The sequence below is a fragment of the Hippocampus zosterae genome, chromosome 12 (assembly GCF_025434085.1).
Source record: "Hippocampus zosterae strain Florida chromosome 12, ASM2543408v3, whole genome shotgun sequence".
In the NCBI taxonomy this organism is placed as follows: domain Eukaryota; kingdom Metazoa; phylum Chordata; class Actinopteri; order Syngnathiformes; family Syngnathidae; genus Hippocampus; species Hippocampus zosterae.
Window position 1 is genome coordinate 9,499,004 of NC_067462.1, and position 18,218 is coordinate 9,517,221.

Sequence of the window (18,218 nt, forward strand, 5' to 3'; positions counted from 1 at the left end):
ATTGATTTGTCAGGCTTGGTACCCTCAAATGTTACAGTGATGACCACAAATCCTTTCAACCAAAGAGCAACCAGCCGTGGTTTACATATCGATGCGGTATCAGCACAACCCACAACACTGGCTGAGCAGGTAATGAAAAACAATGCCGGGTCGTGTCTGCTTTTCATTGGCAAGAATTAGCAAGGCGCACTAAGATGAAGATGGGGTACCTGGTCATACTCATAGGCAGTGATTCTTTGAGACTTTACTGGTCAAGGTGGTGTGTTAGCAGCTGCTCATTTGCATCACTGCATTCAGCCTTCCACATGCTGTGCGCAGAAAACGTGAGCTTTGTCACGAGCTGGAGGTCAGCCATTTGCTATCATGAAGTAAAAGATGAGACAGCTACCCCCGGTGAAAAGGAGATAGGGACTGGACTAAGACTTTTACGCTAGGTGCACATGTCCACTAACTACTTTTGATGGCTTCATCGCCTCATTTGAGAGCCTGTCACAACATATGACGCAGAGTGAGTTTAGTGAATGTGAGTCAAATAGGAATAAACCTGACGCAAGAGCAGGATTGTCGATATTGCCTTTAAATTCATCTTTTGCTTTCGTGGAGCTCGGTGTCTCATGATTTGGCCCGTATCCCTTTTCGAAGAAGCTCTCCAAACTGGTTTGATATTTTGAGTCATTTTTGCACGCTTGTGAGATAGCTTTTTGTTCCCTGTTTATGATTGAGATAAGAGTGTGCACCTAATTTCAGTAAAATTATTTTTGGTCAGTTTCTCTGTGGGGCCCAAGTAAATTATAATACTTTGTTCAAGTGAGTGTAAACAGGGTGACAAAATTATTGCAAAATCTCGATGTTATTTATTACACATGACAATTTGACATTTCGGTATAGATGTTAGCAGGCTGACACACATGAGTTACTTTCGCGGTCCGTATAAAATGACCTGGATGGGCCAGATCTGGCCCACGGGCCTTGAGTTTGACACCAGTGCTCTAGACTGTGATAGATTGTAAGATTTCTGGCCGCAGTGGTGTGTTTTAGCAGCTGCTCACATGCATGTTCACTTGCATCACTGCACTTGCATTCAGTCTTGCAAAAGCTCTTCTCGGTAAAATGGGAGTTTTACTAAGTGCAGAAGGTCAATCGAATGCTCATCCAATACCGAATGCGCTGCCATTAAGTAGGAGATAGGAGCGTCGGCTTTGCAGATAATGAGATAGGGATTGGACTGCATCGTCAGTAAGCAGTCAAGCCCTTTAGAACATTATATTGGACCACTGGCGTCCAAGACACGCTCAAGGCTACCGCAGCGCTTGTTGGTGGGCACCGTGATCAAGACCGTGTTTTGACTTCACAGCATTTCATCTAATTGCATCTCATAAAAGGGGATTGGAAGATGAAGGAAGGGCCCCTTGAGCGGCCCGCGGAGTCTTTTGTTTAGTCCCTGCGATAACAGCGTCGTACATGCGTACAGCTGGGGGTCATTGCGCTGCGGTTTCACAGCTCCGTGGCTTGCGTGTGTTTGTGTGCGCCAGTCGACCGACGTGTCACATTTCCTGCGCCACGACGTGCGCCTGGGTAACCGCAGCATTCCTCCCTTCCCCTCGGCCTGAGCTCATCTTCTCACAAAGTCACCCAAGTCCTCCCGGTGCAGACACACAAAACCACACCGGCGCACATCTGTGCTTGCTGCCTGGCTTCTTCCGCAAAATGTGGGAGGGTATCAAATGCACTTTCTCGCAGCTTTACGCCTTCCAAAGATAACTTTCGAATCGGGCTCGCTCCCAACAATCACACAACGTTCGTCTTTCAATGGTCCCGCGTGCTCACTCCAGGCAACATGACGTAACCCTACTGTCGTGCCATTCGGGTGGGGGCGGTGGTAGTGGGGGGGGGGTAGTGGGGGATGCGTTGATGTCTTAATCGTGCCAGCAATAATCATTTCCAACGCTAACAAACTGCGCTAATCACAGACAGTGGAATAAAAACACTATGTAGGCGGAGGATGGTGGATAGGCTAATTAACTTTCATTGGATTACATTTGATGTAATCATTTTGACATCAACATTTTACGCTCCATTTTTCCCCATCATATTAATATGAAAGCTGATCCTTCAGGTCGCATCAGTATAGGGCACGGATTACTAAACTTTTATCAAGTTATTAATTCCGCTATTATGGTCCGGCTATCCATATTCTGTATGGCTTTTCTACGACCTGAAGTATACCCTGGACTGGTCGCCAGCTAACTGAAGGGAACATATCGGAAAATAAGCATTTATCATTCATTACAGTCTTCAATTAACCAACTGTGCATGTTTTGGGAATGTAGAATTGCGCCATGAAGTCATTAATCAGGGAAAGCAACTGAGCGTGGCCAAATAAAACCTCTGAATATAGATGAGGGTTGTGGTTGTGACTAAATACTGCAGGATGAGCTGTTGTGATGCACAGAACGATGGATAAAAAAACATCTGGTTTGGTTAAATGTGATATCCAGGTCAACAGACTAGGAAATATTTGCTGTAATTTTTCCAGTTCATTTTACCAGTGGCACGTTTAGGTTATGTTACAACAAGCTTTACACCACATGTGACAAACTCAGGGCCCAGGGGCCAGATTCGGCCCACCACATCATTTTATGTGGCGTAACTCAAAAGTGGCCCGCGGCAAAAATGAGTTTGACACCCCTGCTTTACACTGAGCCATTTCGAACAAGCCAGACTAATATCCAGCCATCCAATTTCAACACCGTGTATCCTGAACAGGGTTGGGGGGGTGGGGGTGCTGGACCCTTCTCAGCACACTTTGGGCGAAAGGTGGATGACACCTTGAAGTGGTCGCCAGTCAGTCGCCCAGACTAACATACATTGTGAATTATCTTTGAGGTGTTTTGTTCCAATACAGTACATCGATTATTGCACACTTACATTATCATTGGCAAAATATTATGATGGAGGCGGCCCGGCAGCCCAGTGGTTAGCACGTCAACCTCACAGTACAGAGGTTGTGGGTTCGATCCAGGCTACGGCCCCCCTGTGTGGAGTTTGCATGTTCTCCCTGGCCCTGCGTGGATTTTCTCCGGGTACACCGGTTTCCTCCCACAATGCAAAAACATGCATGGCAGGCTGATTGAACACTCTAAATTGTCCCTAGGTGTGAGCGTGGATGGTTGTTTGTCTCTGTGTGCCCTGCGATCTGCTGGCAACCGGTTCAGGGTGTCCCCCGCCTACTGCACGAAGACAGCCGGGATAGGCTCCATCACCCCCCGCGACTCTCGTGAGGATAAAGCGGCATGGATGGATGGTTGGATGGAAAATATTATGACATGCTATTCGATACAAACATGGGCTTTGCTGCCTATCACAAGCCCGTTGGGGGTCCCGGAATGCTCAGGCACACCTGGACACATCTGAGGGTGATCTCACAGGGGGAAATGCTCCATTTCACTCTGCTTGTGTTTGCTAATAGCTTCCAGTATCACGGATCATCATGGTAATGACTGCACACGCATACACATGAGCCGCTTGTACACACATAGAAACAATTATACCCTTTAAACCATGAGCGACTAATTAGACCTTTGACACAGAGAGGCCACAAAAACAATTTCAATGGAACGCCGGAATGTAATGTCGGCGTAATTTGGAGTAAACGCGGCGGCGACGGCGAGTTGTCACGCGCTCCCTTCAATGACGACATAGGCGGGCCCGTGCGTGAAGGTCTCCAAAACACACTGGATGGTTTTCATTGAGCGGGTCAATGGAATGTTCCAAGGTTAGCGCTCTTTTCATCTTTCCACATGAACATTCTGTTCACCTTTTGGGGCATGACAGCCATCATTGGAGTCTCTCTCTCTCTCTCTTTCTCAGGATGTTTCCACCATCTGCGTCCATGCTCTGGCATGCCATAGTGCGTGCACCTGCCGGTCATTACTGAGTACAGTGACTGCGTGTGTACTGTTGCCAAAGTGTGATTAAAAGCAGCCCATTTGAAAATCGATGCGACCGTATTGTCTGCTGCCCTCAGTTTTGGCCTTGAGCGACCGACAACAGCAATGTGCTGAGAGCGGATGTGCGACGACCACCTTTTCTCAAATACCGACCTCACAAGATATGAATTTCCAAGCCCCGTAAAAGCTTTTTTTTTCCGTTTCTTTCATTTACCTTTGTACAGGTTCTTGGGGAGTTGACAGGTATGGCCACAGCCATTGGAGCAGCATTTCTTGACGGTCGAGCACTCTCCATCCTCCTCGCAGCTTTCCACGCAGGCCGCTGCAAAGCCGCTGGCCTTCTCTGGGGCAGGACAGTCGCCCTGCTTCACGCCCTCAATGGACTTTAGAAACTCGCAACTGGTGAGGCACTCGTAGTGCTTCTTGGGAAAGAGTGGCTGTGGAGGAGGAGGAAAAAACAAGTCAGGGATCCCCATGTTTGCATTAAATCTCTATGGAGTGATGAGGAAACAACTTTCATTCAGCCATTCACGCAAAACAGTGAAAAGTTTAAAAAAAAAATGAAAATGACTTCAAAGCCATTTTTATTCATTACCTTATTTTTCATGCCATCTGGTGAAATATTAATGAATGGGATTCTTTTTATAAAAAATGGTTTATTGTATTTGTGTTTATTTGATACATTTAGTCCTACTGTAGTAGGTTCAGACCGGGTGTGTTCGAAAAAAAGTTGGAGTCGAAGCGCTGGTGGCGAATGCAACTTTGGCATGGTTTCTACTTTCTGGACCTGGATTTCGCATCCCTGCATCATGCCAGTTTATTTCTTACCCCGAGTTGTGCGTGTGACTGCTGTAACATTAGTCAGCGTGGAAAATTGATTCCTGCGAAGTTTGGAGGCAGAGATTTGACCGATTTATTTTGTAATACAATTATGCGAGTTATTAGATTAAATGTAACAGCTCGACCTCAGGCAATTCCTTACTCTGCTTTTAAATGTGCTCAATCAGGCAGCACAACTACTGTGTACATGTAACGACATACCTCGCATAGATCCTGGCACTGGTTTTCCTTCAGGTCCCAGGATTCCTTGCAGGGCTCCAGGCACTGTAAAAAATAAAATCAAATAAAGAAGTGAGAGAACAGGTGTCAGCGACATCAAAGATGTTTGATTCCCAAAGGCCACACACGCCTCCTTTTTGCTACGGATTCCCCGCATACCTTGAAGAGACATAAATCATCTCTCTCATAAAGCAAACACTGCCACGGTAGGTCTATTATGCGCAGAAAGACACGCCCTGTCTCTTGTAATCTAGTGCTGTTTGGATTCTTGTTGATGTAGCCTCTGACAGATTCCTCCTTCATGCCTTAACAGCACGAGACCCCCGCTACCCAAACCGCAAACTGTCTGAGCTTCATACTCTTCACCTGCTCCTCATTTTCATGTCCAGGCCTGATTTTGTCCATCTGGCACCAGTAGCAAACTCCTCCCCTTTTACCAGCCGCTTCATAAACAACACGCTTTGCCTTCAAGTTCTTGGGATTCCCACACGGAACGCATTGACTAAACATTTGGCACAGGTGCAGAATCAAATCGGTGTGGCACCAAGCCATTTTGACGAACATGATGGGCTGATAATGGAGAATTTGCCTGAAAAGCATTTAATACATCAGCTCACTGCCAATGACTCAAATTCAGTAAGAGTGATTGTACCCAATAGAAACTGAAAGATGCAGCCTTAAGGGAGGGTGTTCATTCGTGACCGAGATAGATGGCGGGGAGAAGGGGAGGGGATGGTTTCAGGGTCTCTTGTGCTGAGGCTGCTGTGAAATCACACAAAGTAATGCCAGACTGCATCTGCGAAGCAACCAGCGCGGCCCAAAACCGCAGCGACCGCAGCCAAAGCCACTCAGTGTGCACATGCCTCATCTTAGCATCTTAGCAATGTGACACTGGGACATAGCTGCACACATTCTTGATGCGTGACACCCCGATCGTTTTGCATAGGGTGGAAACATGCATGCTTTGTTAAAGAAAAACCTTTTTTTCCGACTTTTTTTGGGGGGGGGAGGTGAAGTCAGAACAACGATTTTCCATCTTTGGGCATAGGATCACATCGGTGACATGATTGTGAAAGCGTAGTCTGCAATGCCCGAAAGTGTGAAGCTTAACACGCCCCCCCCCCCCCCATACCACCCTGTGGCACTGAAAGCGACTGCCATGACGACAAAAATGTTATTACAACAGACACTGGCTGCCAAGGCCAACTAATTATCGGGATTCCTCTGTGCCGTATGAAAGCTGGAAGTCCTTTCAAATCTATACGACTGTTGTTGTGACAAAGCACGGGCAATAGACCACATTCCTAGCAATGCCACTCAAGCTGAAAAAAAAAAAATATCTGGACCTTGAACACTTTGCGCCATTTCAAAAGAGATTATTCATCCCTAGAAGTTTGAGGGGGATCTGTTGTGACTAGTAGAGCGTTGAAAAGGAACTTTGATGGCAAACTATCACGTTTTAAAAGCATCCAGGAGAACTGTCAGGTGTAGAGCAGTGTGGGATAACGGAACAGGCCCAAAATCTATTTGACGGCGACTACTTGCAATCACAAGATGAATATAATACTTGTAACACTGAACATGGTCTCATTCAGCGCTGATTTCAAACTTTCTGGGATTCCGCTTGAACGAGAGCACCTCCACATTGAGATTTCAAATTTCATCCCGAGGTGGTCGCAGCTCATATTTACGAGCCTTTAATTCGGTCAGTAGGCGTCTCTGTTGTTTATTCTGCCATTCCCAGTGAAAAGTTTATTTGCTTTTCGTGGAGTTGCGCAGCGTGGGCGTATGATGAAACATAAATCTGGCTTGTGGAGGAACGTGGTGCGAGCCCACGCCTGTCAGCTCTCGGTTCAACTCGACACCATCTTCTCTGTGGGCCAGGTGGTGGGTGTTTCACAGATGCTTTTTCAGGGATTTTTTTTTATTGTTTTCGATCAGCGGCCTCGTGATAAGATTGGTATACGGTCCTTTAAAATGATGTCATTCGTACTGTGTGACTCAAAAGGACCAATGACAAGGGGAGTTACGACCTTGTGGGAGCTCCAGAGTCAACTGCTCTCTTGCCGCAAATATTTCAACATGACTTTAGCTGCTGCCTCCAAGAATTCCTCTCCACCCAAGGGTGCCTTGGCTGCCGTATCATCTACTATCGATGATAAACGATGAGCTAATAACACCAAATCCACGTCCTCGGGGATCGGAAGGGAGTCAGCGATGGCTGCATCTAAAGGACAATCTGCTGGTAAGGCGTCCACATGCTAAAGCCCAGCAAATCCCTCCAACAAATCACTAAACACACGCAAGTAAGCCCAAGGATCAGGCTCATTTTACTCATTGAAAGGTCTTGTGTGCGCCAGGCTCAATGCATTCCTTTTGCCTTTTTTCTTTGGGATGAATCTCCTTCTGGAGTCTCACAATCACATCCATACAAGTGAAAATAGATTCATCATTACCGCGACATGCTTGCGTGCCAAGCGGCATGAATTAGCGCCGGATATTGCAACAGAAGCCTTTTTTTCCTAATGTCTCCTTTCAATCCTCGGTGCAAAAGGGTTCCAATGAAAGAACATATAATAGAACTCCACTGAAGATGAACAAGCCTAATTAGACTCGGCACCACACTGTACACCGTCATTCAGGCCAATTCGGTATGCCGTTTGGTAAGGAAATGTGATGAAGGGTGACAAAAGGGTTGAATTGATGACAAATAATTGAATCTTCAACTTTATTGGAGTAAAATTGTATGGGTTTATCCTGATTAGATTGCAGACATCAACCAATGCCAAATAATCGTGTTCAGCACAAAACGGAACACCTTCCCATACGTCCTACATGAGACACTATTAACTCATTCAGTACCAGCCAATTCTGGACCAAGTCTGAAAAGTTCACTCCCTCCCTTCACTCCCAAAGACGTTTAAAAACGTCTTTGGGAGTGAATGAGTTAAATTTTCATTCAGATTTAATATTATTAATTTATAATGTAGTTCACATAAAAAGTTTGGGTTTGAACTTGGTCTCTGGCCTTCCTGTACATTTTGTGGGTTTTCTTGAAAGACTCCAACTTTGAAAATCCAGAGGTTGCAGTCATTGAAGGCTCTCAATTGTTCCTATGTGTGAATGTTATTTTTATTTTTGTTGTTGTTGTTGAAACGTGGCTTGAGATTTGCTGGTGACCTATCCACGAGCGTACACTGCCACTTGCGGGAAAGACTCCATCTCACCTGCGACCCAAATAAGCACAGCCCATTATCCAAGGTCAATTTTGAATGCCTACGTCAATGTAAATGAATTAAATGTACAACAATTGTACATTTTCGATTCACGAGGCGGCTAAACGTTTAACATAAGAGAGACATCGGCTCACCCCGCAGGTGCGCTTATACCTGCCACATCTGTCAGCCATAACCCCACCCCGCACCCGTCACATCTCGCCCATGCACCCCGCAAAAGGCCGACATTTCAGGAGGGGAGGATCGCATCTCGACGATAGATGTCCCGCCAAAGCATAATACAAAAGGCTGCGTTTGGTTACAAAAGGTGCTGTCATCAATCAAGTGCCTGATCGCTATTTACACAGTGTGATGTGAAGTCTAATCCATGGCAACAGCGACAACAAGTTCGGGAAAGTGCCATGACATTAGTTGCCCCAAGCTCTGCACACCCTTTAAAAGCATTTGCGCTCACACCTTTTTTTTTATGTTAAGAGGCGGGCAATTGATTGATCTGCGTTTACTGTACTAACAAGATTAAGTCAACTTTATACTTCAACCGCACAGACTGTGACAAAACTCATGAAAGACTTGTGCGCCTAAATGTTGGGAAATGAAACAACGGAGAATCACACTAGACATTTCAGGGTTAATTTCCCACGATGCACCGGGTGACCTCCCATGGCACACTAATGTGGTTGTGAATCACTGGTGGATGCCGTGGAATTGGGTGGCCACCTCAAGCAAATCACCCGCTCCTCAAATACCCCCCGAGGAATGCATTTCATTATCCAACGAGATTATGTGTGAACAAATTTGGCCCCTAAAAATAAATAAATAAGAACGAAACACTGCGTCTGCGAAGTAATCAGGCGCTGGGGGTTGTTTCTGTGCACTTCAGCAGTTAAAAGCCTTGACAAAAGCATGTGTGTTGTTGCATGGCTGATTTCCCCTTTGTCCTCTTATCGGCCTCTCCCCACCAGTGACACACTCTGCATGGTTAAGTAGGAATTTCCATAGCCGTCTTTCAATCCTCATTTCACGCTGTAATAAAATGTTGTGGTGGTGGTGGTTGAGAGGGCAGCGGGGGTGTTGATGAGAGAGTGAGACTGAATGGTCACCGATGCCGCAGCCCATCCTCACTTTGTCAAGGCAGACTGAAAGGAGACTGTGGAGGAGGAAAACAAGTGGTGTGCGCTAATTGTTGCGCGAGGAACTCACACGTTAGTCACACAGACAAGAATTCAGACTCAATAGTACATTCAAGTGTTGATCTTAAACAGTCTAGATGGCTCCAGGCAAGAGCAAGGCACTGAAGTAAAGATAGACAGAAGCAATATTTTGTGACTTACAGTGGTTTAAAACTAGACCAGAGGCGAGACTTTATAAAACAGGGTTGTCACACTCATTTTTCGTAGTTATGGTTTCCGACAGAAGGCCATTATGACTGTGAAACCGTATAAACGCATGATCGCCTTTTCACATATATGGTACTCAACAAAAAAATGTCTGTAATATCACACATCTTAGTGTTGTGAAAAGTGAAGACACTTTGCAAGAAACATTAAGTCGATGCACATGACTTGCCATCGCGGGCCGTGGAAAATGATGTCGCGGACCGGACCTGGCCCCTGGGCCTTGAGTTTGACACCGGTTTCCAGCGACTATCCCCTTGTGTTACAATTTCTACAATTTTTGTAGATTTTTGCATATTGTCATCTTTAAATCAAAGACAAAGCATAAAAGTTGTGTGGTATGAAATATTCCAATTCATGTTTTATATATACCTGTATATATACTGTACGTACATATATACAGTACATGTTTTGGTCATAGCACAGTCCCGCTTTTCTTGTCCATAGAGGGCAAAAATACAAAGAAAAAAATAAGAACTATATGTGTATGTATAGCGCTGATGGCACTGAACAGTTTGAGTGGTTGAAAGTAAAAAATATTCAGGAATAACTTGAGGTAATACTTTTAAGATTTTTGTCAAAATTGTATGTTGCGTTATTTACATCGACTGCAGCACAGGGTTTTAAACAAGATGAGCAAAAATTAGCCACATACTACTTCACCGTAACTAAAGCAAAAACCCCCAAAAAACATCACTACTACATCACATACTGTCGAGCAGCATGTTTGCGAAGATCCAGGATGAGGTGCAACAGAAGAGTGTGAGATTTTTTTTTCCTCATAATTTCCCAGAATAGCTGCAATTGCAGTCTGCTTGCATTGGGGCCAAGTTGGACAATGACACACAGCAGATGAAGCTGGTTAACCCAAAAAAAATTTTTTTTTAAAAAGCTTACTGTTTCTGGCAGTCACAATGTAATGCACACTCCCTACAAAGGAGCAGCACCTCGATGTTTCACTGTCCACTGCATTACTACAATTTTTGAGTGCCATTCGGGGTGTGGTTTATATTGCAGTTTAACAAATCCCATTATTGATCTCACCCACCGCCAACTCGAGTGGGACTTCATTTCCTGTTTTAATGGCACTTTATGATGGGATGCACTGTCAACTCAACTTTTTTTTTTTAATATGGTGCTTCATAAAATAAAAGGCCATTGAATTCATGAAGAGGTACAGTATATAAAGTATCACATTTTGGCCCCAAAAAGACCGATTGAGACTGAATCCACAGCACCTCTGCTTTGAATCAGTATTTGGCATCAAGGGCATGGAACTCAACGCCCACTGAACTCTTCATGGTTCGGTAAGATCAGCTGACATTTCCAAGGTGTCTTTGCCAAGGTCACGCCCCCCCCCCCTCGGATAGTGTAGCGTCCCTCCGTGTTGATCACAAAAATTGCAAATCTCACCTTGATTCAGACGGAGTTAGGGTCTATTTTCCACTGCCCTCGCACTTTTCATACTCCTTGCTGCCCACCTCCACTTATTCCTCCCATCGACTGACCCATCCAGGAGTCGGTGGCCTGCAGACACGTTTTTTCCTCGCTCCTCACTGTATTTCTTTTTTTTTATTTGGCTGTCACTGAGACGCTACATCCCTTTTTTCCCCCCCTCCCTCCCCCCCGCCCCGACCATTCAATCACCCTCTCAGGCCACGTCCGCTCTAATCCAGTTTTGAAACTCATCTTTCTTCCCCAGTTTCATCCTTCCATCTGCATTAAGCTCGTGTCGAGAAAATTAATGTTTCCAAGCGTCTCTCCAGAAAACGATACATTTGACAACCGCAGGCTTGTGTTGCTTTTGCGGGCACGATTTCGATCATGTGATATATCTTTCAGAGCCACAGCCAAGGTCTTTTCCCTCGCCAGCTGCAGTACCTTTTTAAATTTTTTTTTGACCCTATGACAAGTCACACTCGCAAAGGATATGTTACACACATGTTCTGGTGTCACTCACTGAAAAAAGTTGTTCACAGTCAATGGAAAACCTTCACGACCGATGACATGTTTTGCAGCATCGTGTTACCATTTTGGCAACAGTCGCGAGTACATCCAATTATGCGGCGGTTATGCAGTATTTTGCCTTTGTTAGCACTTTTCTCCCCCTAAATAAACGTTTGCCTTGTTCTAACAATACAAGCGAAATAATCATGCCAAGAGTGAACGAATGTTAAAGTGAATTAGAGAGGGAATTAGTTGTGTTTCAGCAGTACAGCTGCAGTCTCAGCCTGCCAGTCACTTGTTCCATTTCTCACTGAGAGAAGCCACACTCGGTGGTTTTGCTGTTTCTCTTTCACACTCGACAGGCCGCACGGCGCACTTCAAGCCGCCTTTTACAAGAGTCACTCTCCATTTCCAACTGAAACGTCAAGACTCTTGTTTTTTGCTGCACCAAAAGCTCGCTCTGGGCGAACCCGATCGAAAGGTATCGAGCGGCAAGTGTGCTTCAAGACGTGAGTGAGCGGAGCGCGAAAGAAACAGCATGCAAACGGAGGTGTTCCCGTGCTGTCTCTCTGGAGTGCCGTAAAGTTTCAAAGGAGTGTTATAGGAGAACGAGTAAATCAGCGAGGCGAAATAGCCGTGCTATAACGTCGAGACACCATTTCCTCCGCTTTACGTGATGATCAAAGTCCACGAGATAGCAGGGCTTTTTCGGTCGGCACAGGTGTGCGCGCGTGTGCGTGCACAGCCAGCGTTAAAGATCACGTAGGCTAAAAATGATTAACATGCTTCAGATGTTACTTTGCAACGTGATATGCAAAAGGCTTACTTGTTTCGAAAGGAAAATGAGCTTTCCAGCTGTGGACACTTCATTAGGTACACTCAACATCCAATACAAGGCTGTATCGAAAAAAAAAAAATTGCCTCCTATCCGATCCGCTTTATGCTCAATGGTCGCAGGGCATGCTGGAGCCTATCCAAGCTGACTTCAGGCAGTAGACTGGGGACACCCTGAACTGTTTGCCAACCAATTGCAGGTTGTATATTGAGACGAACGACCATTCATGCTCACACTTACACCTGAGGACAATTTAGAGCGTTCAATCAGCCTTCCATGCATGTTTTTGGAATGTGGGAGGAAACCGGAGTACCCGGAGAAAACCCACACAGGCCCGGGGAGAGCATGCAGATTCCACACAGGAGGGCCGGAGCCGAGATCAAACCCACGACCTCTGCACTGTGAATACAACGTGCTAACCACTGGACCACCAGGCCGCCGCCAGCTTTCCATTCAATATCGATACTTATATGCTCATGTGGAGCATAATCCTGTCGTAAACTGAATAGCACCAAATTGTGGTTGTTATCTGCAAAGAGAAGAACCTTCAGACAGATGCGTTTTGCCCAATATAGCTACGTTATTAAAGACTAAAATGTTCAGGTTCAGATGTCCAGATCATATGGAAATAAATCCAGATCCCAATCATGTAGCAATATCCTGAAGGTCCCGCCGAAATCTAAAATGAAGCGTTCTTTATTGCTCAGAAGCAACACAAGATGTCAATAACAAGGTTTAGTAAATGAATTCACACAGAGGCCGCTTCCAATTTCCTCTTGATGATTAATGGCAGTTGCTCCAAATTGCCGAGGGAATTACTTGGTGATTCGGGGAATGTTTGCAGTAAACTTTGCCGGTGTTATAATTTTTGCAATGTTTCCAAAACACGGTCGCTTGCTCAAAAATGTCTAGCTCTTCAAAAGGTCGTGTTTTGCTGGGTGGTGTTTACCAGTGTTGCCGTAGATACGATTTGGAGTGTGACTTTAATTGCGCCCGCGGCACTGGAATGTGTTTGTTGTCATTCTTCTCCTGAATGAATCACCTTTCGGGGAGCCTCAACATGCTAAAAAACTCATCAATATTTGGAAGCGTGTAAATCCTGGTGTATGCGTTCGACACAGCATGACTTAGATTTGTTCTTGATTTTACCGTTTGGTGCTTTCTACCGCCTTTATTACCGATTTGTCTTACTGTTTATTGTGTATGTTAAATCGCTCCATGTACAGCACATTGTATGCAGCGATGGCTGTTTGAAAGTGCTCTATAAATACTGTTGCCTTGACTTGACTTTGAAGAACAAGACCCCCGCCCCCCAAAAAACAATCTTATTAGCATAGCTTTTATTACTTTTATTTTCTGTACTAATGTGGGTGGAGCATGACGTCCAAGTTTGATGATAATTTCATGGGGGGTTCAATAAAATAGACCCTAACACAAGTTTTGGGTGAACATTATAACACGATGGATGAAAGTTTCTCGGATACAAACCTAAAACTGAACAGGAAGACAGCCAGGTTGGTTTGCAGCAGCCAAAACACACTGTGATACATTTTTGTTCCCTGGGCAGTCTAATGTTGGTCAAGCATAACATCAGAGTTTCGAGGATTTGGGAAGTTTCAGAAAATTAAAGGAAATTAATAAGAAGATAAATTAAGAAATATCTTGAAAAAAAAAATCACTTTCAAAGTCTCAAGGATTCATGCCCAGAACTGAACATTTAGTCATCCATTTCATCTATTATTGAAGCAGCCAATTGGTTCACTTTTAAAGTTTGTACTTTGATAAACTCCGACTGGCAAAGTTGCCGAAATGAGCCCCGATCGTAAGCAGTTAACGTAAACAAATTGGCAACGCTAAATTTCCTTCTCTCTCAAATCTAGGCGAGCATGGCATCAAAATATGATCGGCATTTTGAGAATTTGCCTTCCAAAACGACAAAGAGTTTGCGAGGGCTCGTTCGTCGCTTCTTTCATTTTCAATTGAAATGCCAGGGCACAGACAACAAAGAGGCTGAGACAAGTGCGGAAGAAAAGAAGAGGAGGGGCAGCCCATGAATTATACATTCGGCCTACAATCAGAGGTGGCTGCCTTATTTATGAGCAAGAGAGCCCACACAGCTCGGCCCCAGTTCCGCTTTGTCCGCCACTTAATACTTCACCGCTCTTAAGTTTCACCCGCACACCTCCTGGTCGACTCCTCTTACTGCCATCTCATGTTGTTATCGTCAGTTGGGCGACAAGAGCCAACGTCCAGCGGCCGTAACAAGAGGCCGGCTTATCGCCTCGCTCCAAGCTCAGTTTACATTTCATGACAATTAGACTCAACAGGACGGATCCATCCCGTGAGGTCAGATGGCTGATAAGGAGGCCACTGGGTCTTTGGCATGAGAACGCCAAAGCCTGTTCTGCGCTGCTCGTGGGGATCACCGTGTCAGATCTTCCCAAGACGCTTGATTTACGCTCTCGAAAAGATTGCGATGATAGATGCATGGGAGCGAGAGATGAAAACGATCACGTGGAGCACTTCCTACAAGCTCGGAGCCATTTATTGCAACTGTCAAAAGCGTAGATAATGAACTGGCTCCATCCACACGGAGGACCAAATAAATGCATCACTGTCATGGCAGCCACTGAGGATTGAGCAGATGCCAAACAAGATAGACCGAATGCGCATAACAGCTATTACGCCAGGCGGAACCGAGCACGGGAGGAAAAGTAGAGCAGCTTCCATTCTTATCGCAAGACTTTTGACAAGAATTTGGCGTGGATGTGAAGCGGCCATTCACGCAGAAGAGAGTTTGTTTGATTCGAGGTCATTGGTGCTGGATGACAGAACCAGGATCTGTTCTACTGCAATCATGATGGGATTGCATTCACACACCAGTTCGGTTTTTCGAGATAGGGATGGGTACAATAATCGGTTAAATTGATCGCGAAGCATTGTGCTTGATTGTGTGAGGCACAATGGGGTGCAGTATTTGGCTGCAACCAGAAGAGGCACTGTTTAGTCACTCTCCACTCATTTCCGGTCTCAAGAAGTCCACCATGAAAGCAGCTATACTATAGCTGCTATAGGAAGTAAAAAAGTTGTAGCCCAAATTTTTTTTGCGTGCCTATGGCGAAGGGACAAGAGTTCAGAACATCAAGACTAAATTTTCCCATGTTGAATTATTTTTTTCCCCTCACAATCAGACATTAAACTTAGATTATCCATACATTCATTTTGCAATCCGCTTTAGGGTCGCGGGGGGGGGGGGGGGGGTGCTGGAGTCTACCTCAGCTGTCTTCAGGGAGTCGGCGGGAGACACCCTGAATCGGTTGCCAGCCAATCGCAGGACACACAGAGACGAACAACCATGCGCGCTCACACTCACAGCTAGGGACAACTTAGAGTGTTCAATCAGCCTGCCATGCATGTCTTTGGAATGTGTGAGGAAACCGGAGTGCCCGGAGAAAACCCACGCAGACACGGGGAGAACATGCAAACTCCACAGAGGGAGGCCAGAGCTGGGATTGAACCCGGTACCTCTGCACTGTGAGGTCGACGCTCTAACCACTAGAGCATCGGGCCACCTACAATACAATACAATACATGCATCTAGCTCAGAGTTTAATTTTTAAGATCTGACCAAAATGACCTAAATTGTTACATCCAACGCTATGGTATTGTATTGCCCAAAACAAGAGTTTTTGGGCATCTTTTGTTTCCGTTAGTCACATTGTACAAAAACAAGGTGCTCTAATGTTTTTTTCCATGGAGGTATACAGGGACCTGTGATTTACTGGCGACCTCTCTAGAGTGTTGTCTGCCCTTTAACACCAAGTCAGCTGGGAGAGGTGCCAGCTCCCTGTGACCCTGAACAGCATAAGCGGTATAGCAAATGGATGGATGGAAATATTTTATATAAAACTTTATAGCGTGGGAACGTTTCCTGGCAAAATGCTTCATTTCCCCGGAGATCTTCAGTACAATTGGAAGTCCAGATAAATTGGAATGTGGTGTCACGCATAAAAACAGAGACGTACAAATCATGCTGGTTAGAAACACAACCCGCCGTGGCGTCCCCTGATGGGAAAAGTCAAAACAGACAAACTGTCACCCAGTCCTCCATCATTTGAAACGAAAGGAGGCCCGAGGCTTTCGGTCTGGGCAACAGCATGTAAAGAAGACATGCAACGCTATTGGAAGTAGGGCAGGATGGAAGGGTGGTGGGGGGGGGGGGTCGTCTAATCCCACGCTGCAGACACATTCCATCACTATCTCCATTTGTTTATTCACGTCGCAGAAACACTTCGAAACCACTAATCCTGCTTGTCCTCCCGAGATGGGCTCCTGGCAGAAGTGGCAGCTCAGATTGTCAGGATCATTGTCAGAGCGGTTCAATGCATTCCTCTTGCTCAAAAAGTTGAGAAGGTTGCATCTGAAGCGCAGATAATGGGGCCTAATTTGAGCATTTCTGTCACACATAACGAACAACAACGAAAAAAAATAACTGAAGCCTCCCTTGAAAATGTTTTGCCAATCTTCAAAGTTCAAACTGCAAGCATAGCACAAAGAATGATCTCCTAAACAGTTTGATTTAATTTGAAACATGACCTTTGAGAAGAAATGATTTACAGATCATTTGGAAAAAGATATATACTGCACATCGGCATGTGTATGCACATGTGGCCAAGACAACCCAGGCCAAGTTTGGGTTCCTCCCAGACATACAAAGTTTGTCTTCCAAGATGTAAGGCTCCAACATACTTCCTTGACACCAATTACTGAGCTACTGTATATCGCCTTTCCTATTTAGACATCGCTTTGGTGGACTCTTGCGGAATGTTAGGGTGTTTCAGAGTGTACATAAAGACGACGAATAGATGAGTTTCTCAGCAAATTAACTTACTTCGTTTCTTATCTTGGGCTGCCGTCCACTGGCCACTTTTTTTTCGCTTCGGATGTATTTTAATGGACCATTGAAGCCACGGTGTGGCGACACGGAGATAAACGACTTGCCGGATGCCCTATTGCTCGTATTTTCCAGCAGACCGGGGACCCTGTGGCACCATGCAGCATCTCGCAGATCAATTCTGGTACTACAACAGCCATCTTGTTGGGGGCGACTCGCGATCGTCTATGGCGATATCGGCGTTGGGGTGCTGCGTTGGTCATCTGGAGTGTTGCTTTGTGTAGGGTCTGTCACATTTCAAGAAAAATGATATGTGTACCATGCTTTAATGTCCTGGTCTAAATGAGAGCGGGGGCTTAAATCAAAGCAGTGAAAAACATACATCACTATGCTGCAAAGGTGAAGGGTCAAGGGTCAAGGCGGCTGTCGATGACTGAGTCTTTGACACACAGTCTCACACACATTGTGGTTTTCTATGATCCTGAAAGCATCTCATATGCACACACCAGGCTCGGGGGTGCAACAGCTGGGATAAATTGATGAGCTTGTATCTGTCATAAGCACATCAGCTTTTAAGATCCTTGCGATCTAATCTCCCCTAAGGCAAACGTGACCGCCGCAATGCCACTTCGGTAGCAAAATATTAAGAAACCAAGCACCACCATCATTTTTTTTTGGTAATAGAAGCGGAATCCTTGTCTCGTAAACGGGAACATGGACCAGGAAGATGAGCGTTGTGTGTGTGTGTGTGTCGATATTCATCCTCGGAAGACGACTAAACACTCGGATGACAGCAGATTGTCTGGGAGATGGGTCCAAAAGAGGATTTTACCGCAGCTTTCATTGTAATAATCCCACAACGGAATTAAATCCATTTTGACATGAAAAATATGAGGGATGGGG

General features: G+C 45.3%; 1 protein-coding gene across 1 annotated transcript in view; it reads right to left on the bottom strand.

Moving 5' to 3' along the window:
- The window catches only part of LOC127611942 (anosmin-1), a 62,490-nt gene that overhangs the window by 25,713 nt on the left and 18,559 nt on the right, over positions 1-18,218 (bottom strand). The window contains exons 3-4 of the mRNA XM_052082755.1: positions 4,992-5,054; positions 4,165-4,387 (exon numbers count right to left, since the gene is read on the bottom strand). Of these exons, the coding sequence (XP_051938715.1) occupies positions 4,165-4,387; positions 4,992-5,054 (286 nt within the window). The remainder of the gene's footprint in view (positions 1-4,164; positions 4,388-4,991; positions 5,055-18,218) is intronic.